This window comes from Artemia sp. Qi Xiang Cuo, chromosome 13 (assembly GCF_049724085.1).
Source record: "Artemia sp. Qi Xiang Cuo chromosome 13, ASM4972408v1, whole genome shotgun sequence".
Taxonomy (NCBI): Eukaryota; Metazoa; Arthropoda; class Branchiopoda; order Anostraca; family Artemiidae; genus Artemia; species Artemia sp. Qi Xiang Cuo.
Genome location: NC_142806.1, coordinates 32,709,307 through 32,715,920, shown reverse-complemented (window position 1 = coordinate 32,715,920; position 6,614 = coordinate 32,709,307). Strand labels below are relative to the sequence as shown.

The 6,614-nt window shown below is 34.5% G+C and overlaps 1 protein-coding gene across 2 annotated transcripts in view; it reads right to left on the bottom strand.

The window, feature by feature from the left end:
* Window positions 1-770: 770 nt before the first annotated feature.
* LOC148945204 (double-stranded RNA-binding protein Staufen homolog 2-like) overlaps window positions 771-6,614 on the bottom strand; it is a 67,642-nt gene continuing 61,798 nt past the window's right edge. For both annotated transcript variants that reach the window (XM_089099309.1, XM_089099310.1), the window contains exon 15: window positions 771-3,859. In XM_089099309.1, the coding sequence (XP_088955435.1) occupies window positions 3,749-3,859 (111 nt within the window). In that variant the 3' untranslated portion in view covers window positions 771-3,748. The remainder of the gene's footprint in view (window positions 3,860-6,614) is intronic.

Genomic DNA, 6,614 nt, shown 5'->3' with positions numbered 1-6,614 from the left:
GTTCACTCGTTTACTCAATACATTTATTTTGGTGTTTTGACGGGTTTCCTCCTAGGTGAAATGATTCTAGGGCCTTTACTTACCCTTTTACATGTAGAGGAAACAGAAGCTCGTTAAGTCTAGTGATCACCAAATATATCAAAATAAGAAGTGGAAGGAACCCTTTTTACAAAAAAAAACTATATGCCATTTTGTTCTATTTCTAATTTTATTTTTTTTTTTGCGTCTTGAGTATAGTGGTCATAGTTACAGAGCCACAATTTTGAGGCATTTCAGAGAAATTTTCTTAAAATAAGTGAAGTATAAGAAAGGGCGTTTTTCGGCCGAATTGAGTTAAATTTTTTAGGCCGTTCTTCAGACAGATTTTGGGAGTATTAGGCATGCCCTCCCTCCTAGGTGCAGCTATGACTTGAAGATACATATGACAAAAGATAGCTAAGTTTCACGGCATCGCTGTATTACACCAACACAGTCTGTACTTAGCAGGAAAGGAAATTTGCCCAAGCTCTTTCTGTGGGATTCGGACTGAAAGGCTTGTAGTTCTGTCTATACCATGCCCCCACAGTGATGATCGGTCTAAAAAGAATTTGTTTTCCCATTTTTAGAAGGGATGTGCTGCTTCCCTTGCTGCAACTGACAATTCAACTTCTTGCTTCTAACCCGTTTCCCTGGACTCCACACACGATTATGTCCCTATGCAGTTACGACATCTTGTTCAACGACAATCTTTACTAACGACAAACTATTTAAAGGAGAAAAATCCAAAGAGATAGAATGTTAGTTTTATTGGCTTGACTGTAAACAACAGAATAGATACAAAGAAACTACCATGACTCTCAAAATTAAGAAATACCAAGAATCCTTTAATTCAAGTATAAACACAACAAAACAGGGTTCCTGGGACCTCTCTGCGGCAAAATATTCAAATAAAGAATCACGGCCCTTAAAAAATTCCTTTGTTGGCACTAAGCCAAAGTGAGAACAGTAACATAAAAACTTTGTTTATATACAAATCCCTAGTGGGTCTCCAAGAACTGCTTCATTAATATTAAAAACACTATTTCATTATCAACGTTTAATATACCAACAGCCTTTAGTGCATCCTAAATTTTTTCCTTTTTGTTTTAATTCACTGGTCAATTGCTGAAAGTAATAATTCAAGATTTGATTTGCTGCATTTGAAATTCGTTGTTTTAATTGTAAGAAAATATTGTTAACGCTTTCTCATTGACAAAATTTTAAAATAAATCATGTTCCAAAGACCCTCTGAATAATATACACCATATTTTTCATGTTTTCACATAATACACAGATATTAATCGTAGTTCTTTCGATGAACCTCTGGGCATCTTAGCCCTCGCATTTCAAACACGAATTTTTCACGATTTTTGAGAAGCATATTATCAACGGTTGCACTCCACAGGATCAATTTGTCCGTGAAACGATTATAAGTTCCATTAGCTACTTAACATAATCTCAAAGACAAAATGCGTTAGTACTTTCCCCTCCATTCTAGTTCCATTCTAAAAAAAAGGTCCAAACAAAACTTGTCCAAACTACTGATGACATACCTTAAAGGTCATTTATCTTGGGACTACCATTTTTAAGGGACCATGTTGAAATGGGAGAACTGACCTTCTGAAGAACCCTGAGGATCCGGGAACAACCCTAGATAAGAAACCCTATTTCAAAGCTTATAAATATGATCCTTAACCCTGGAAACCCGAAAACGTATTCAGACCCAAGCAACACTGACCTTAACTGGTTACCTTGAAGCACAAATAACACTAAGATATTACTATTTTTAATAAAAAGCATTCAATAAAAATCTTATGTCATAGCGTGTACCAGGTATAAAGTAAGCACTTAGTTTAAAGGCGTCTAAAAAAGTGAAGCCTTAAACACAAAATGCCTTTTGTAATTCTCAAGTACATAAGAAAATTAAAAGTAATCGAGTAATCCAAAACTAATACCTTAGTGTTTAACAGGAAAGGAGTAAAGGTCATTCAAAAACTAGAGGGTCTGAAATGGTAAGAAAAAAAATTAAACTAAATCCACTAATGTTTAAATATGGCAAATCATCAAAGCAGATTTTGGATTATTTAAACAGTGGGGTTTTGTCAAGATTAACACATGACAGCGCATTTTTGCAAACCAAATGTTGCACCTAGCTCAACACGACTTTCTAGACAGCATTCGTATTGGACCAATTAGAACTGCATATAGAAAGAAAAAAAATGACGCTTGGCCGAAAATTATTTTGCCTGGATATTCAAGTCTAGGTTAGCACGTGCGCGAATCGGACTTTAATCCCCCCCCCCAATTCCTTGTCATCATCACTAGTTACAAAACTTACGAGGCAAAATTTAAAAGATTTGACCCATTTGATTTTGCCAACCACTTTGCACACCAAAATAATTTTCAAAAACAAGCATATCCATTTTTGATTACGCCTGTTAATTGCCAAGAGATATTACAGCAAATATATTTCAAAATACTTTCTATATTAGTAACAAATAGGCAGGGCCTTTAGTTTTGCAGTCAAAATATGAATATTATTGGCCGCATTACAAGCAATTTAAATCACTTGCAATGATATAACGAAGGGCCACTGAATGCTTCTAACCATTTATAAAATAGACCACAAATTAGACAGTCAGGATAATAGACGGGAAGAGGTGCAATCGAGGAGCAGCGTAGAGTTATCGATAATTTTGAGTACCTAAAACTAAGTGTGTAGACAAGGAGGTAAATTCCTGAAAGGCTATCACAAGGCCATTCAGAACACAAGGAACACAAAGCTGTTTAGTTAAAGAGACCTATACTACATCGATCTTGCTTTTTCGGTTGGGTTTTAAACGCGATTTATTTTTCTTCCTCTTTAATGATAAAAACCATTCTTTAAATTTTTCTATGGGCTTTTCAGCCTGGCTAACATATCCCTATTTGAAATCAGCTAAACTTCTGAGTTTATTTTTGGCAAGGATGAAACCCTAATTCGAAAATATGTTTTTCGAATTGCTCTTTACAACTTAAAACTACTTTGCGATTCCAAAAATGGCTCATTCTTTGATTGGAAACTAACATACTGATTTCTTCGTGGACCTTGGATAAAAACAACTCAAGTTTATTACGAGAAAGATGGCTCCTCTTATGACTTAACAACTCCTTTCTAGCACTATTTCAACTCTGCCTTTCATCATGTTGCGTTTTGAACATTGCACTGAAATATTTCAGCCCAAGCATGAATAGTTAAATGTAACTTCGTCCATTTCCAAATATTTATTTGAAATTTTACTTCGCTTTTTCTTTGCTTGCTTTTCCTCCACAAATAAACTGCGCTTACTTCACAAATTTAATACACTTCCCGCATTCCGGTTTTCCCAAAAACACAGTATGCGGGCGACTGTATAGAATAAAGCAGATACGGGGGTAATTTCACTGACATATGTTAAACTTGTGTTAGTTTTGATTTGCTGTGATTTACTTTCTACATGACTTACTAAGCGAGCGTCCAAGAAGAGACACAAATTTATTCTTCTCTCCTGGACTTAAAATACACCAATAAGTGATCAAAATCAATAATAATACAAAGAAAAGCTGTAGCTTAAAAGTTAAATAGACAAGTTGCACTTGTGCCATACAGAAAAATAAACGTTACAGTCCTCACTATGTACATACATCTACACAAATCAATACATCAAGTGCCAATAAAGAAATACAAGGAAGGCTACAAAATATTTATGTTTTAAGGAACAATCCCATTGTTACCAACGTTGTCGGTTTTTCCCGACGGAGACACAGTGGCAATAATATCCAATCCAGATTCCGCCAACAGGGCAAGAAGTCTTTCGGCAGCCTAAAAGAAAAACGGATTTTTATGTCATATAAAAAATTGTATGCGATTGTTAGAAAAGGTTTGATTGCCTAAGTCTATATTTTGAATTGTTATTATATGCATAAAGAATTAATACAGTCAAATCTCGATAACACGAACCTCGATAACTCGAAATCCTCGATATCTCGAATTGTTTTCAACTCCCTTGGAAAACTGTCTAGGTCGAAGAAAAAACCACGAATGACTCGAAACAATTCTGCGGTCATATTTTACCACTGTAAGTCTAAGTGACCCGAAAATTACCTCTATAACTCGAAATTCAGTAGATAAGTCGCAATTTAATCTTCACTTTGACTCCAAAAGTCAAAGTTAACCTCTGTATCTCAGTTTTTCCAACGGACCTCTGTTAGTCGAAACCCCAGTATGCAGGTTGCAACGTGTGAACTTTGATATGTATTAATTTTGTTTAACACATTTTTGTATCAGATTCTGTTAATATTCAGGTGTCTTTTTCCTAGAAAACTGAATTTTTTATCGACATTTGAAAGCAAAGTCTTGATATGTCAGGTCTATAATACACTAACAGGGTTATTCTTAACTTTGGAGTGGCTGCAGGGAGTAAGTTTAGCGCTTGTGTACCTCTGTAACTCGAATTCTCGTTTGGCTTACCTCTATAACTTGCTACATTTATAAGTCAAACTATACTTAACTCGAATAAAAAACGTGGTCCCCTGAATTTCAAGTTAGCGAAAATCGACTGTATATCAAAAGAAGACATGTCGAGCCAAATTCGCTCGACAACCTTTTGTTATCTTCCAGAAAGGTGCAGAATTCCTTGGTTATAAATGAAATTATCTTAATTGGGAAAATTGAATATTTACAGCCTTATAGAAATTGAACGGTCAAAAAAAAGTGACCAGCCCACCAGAAACTATTGAAACTTAGATGCGAAGTGTTGCCACATTCATCACACTCGCTAGACCTTGTTTGATGTTTGAACAGCATTTAGAATATTTTTAAAGGCAGCGAGAAAAAATACGAACTTCTAGAGCTCTTCTAGAGACTTGGAGAGCCCAAGGATTCAGATGAAAAACTATACTACAGGGTGACAAGCAACTTCATTACCAGCAATTAAACAGACGAAAGATACTATAAATCGTATACCCCCCTCCCCCGCCCATAACAAAGCAACAAGGTAGGTTCAATAAAGCCTGTTTTCACTTTCATACATGACACATAATGAAGAAAACTCTGAGATTAATTGATGCCATTTACTATTGAGGAGGAAACTATTGTACGTTTTTTTTGCCTGGCTGCATATTACTAAAAATTCAATGACCTTAAATTCGTATGGAAAGCAGATTCAAATAAAGCATTATTGTCTAAAGGAGAAAGCCAGACACCAATATATTATTGAATTTGTGACAGAATCATATTCTCTTTATTGAAACGTTCTGAAAAGACATTAACAGAAGTAAAACTCCTATATTCTACTTTACGTTGACTTAATAAAGAGTTCCCCATTTTTGTTCCTGGTCACGTGCCACATAGAACCGATGATGATAGGATATTACAGTGCCTTTTGAAAGCGACAAAACAAATGGAAGAGCAGCCAACAAACTTGTGAACCCACAGCCTCCCAGAACAATGGATTGAGACTTTAAGATCACTATTTTAATCACAACTGTCCGAGAAATGTGCCGTTGAATTAACGACATGCCACCAATGTTTTATGTGAGGTTTATAAATGTTTGAAACCACCCTTAAAAGAGGACTGTAAAAACTGTTAGTGAGGCTCAAGCTTTGCCTAGCAATATATAAGGCATAATGGCTTTAAATAAAATCTAAAAATCTGTCGAACAAGCTTCTGTAAAACAATAACGGTCTCTGCCAATTGTTAGACACTTTTATCTCTCTTGGCCTGTTATTGCCTTTTATGTCTTTTGAAATAGCGACTTTCTAAAGGCGTAAGTAATTTACAAACAAAAAGATTTAAATCAACGTTGATCCAAAGATATATTCGACTACCTTACGAATAAGCAACGATCATATGACAGATTGTGGTCAAACAATGGAAATTTCCAAATTTATTGGTAATATTGAGAATTTAATTTCTTGTAAAATGAAAACTGGAAAATTTACAATTTAGTTGGGGTAACTAAAATTAAAGATTTATTTGCAAAAAATTCGAATCCCGAGTACAAATTATATTGCCTCCCAACTGAAAATCAATGATGGCACAGTGCCAGTGTTAGCTAGTGTACACTTGCTAGAAACAGAAGTATCTCTATACGACCCAAATTCTGGGTCTAGCTAGAAAACAAGCAAATAGCGGTATCAATCTGTAACAGAACAGAAAAGTTGTGAACAGTAAAAAATATTTTAGGCGATATCCTAGATTTTCTTGAAAGCCAAGTTTTTAACCGAAGAAAAACGTTAAATTTACTTTACTATATTTTTTCACTTAAGTATTTAACAAGACGTTTATTGAGTGCTTCTAGGATGATTAACTAGTTCTAGGAATCCTTAGAAAAACGACCAATAGACACATAACTACTTTAGGTAAGTTTATATTAAACGCTTAGAATTTATGTAAAAGTCCTATTTAGTTGGATTACGGTATTTTTCTTTATCGGTTTAGTTTGATGCACTGCATTGTTTACGGGGTGGGTTTTTTCAGTATATTTTGTTTTAAACATAACTTTTTTTTAGCTTATATATATATATATATATATATATATATATATATATATATATATATATATATATATATATA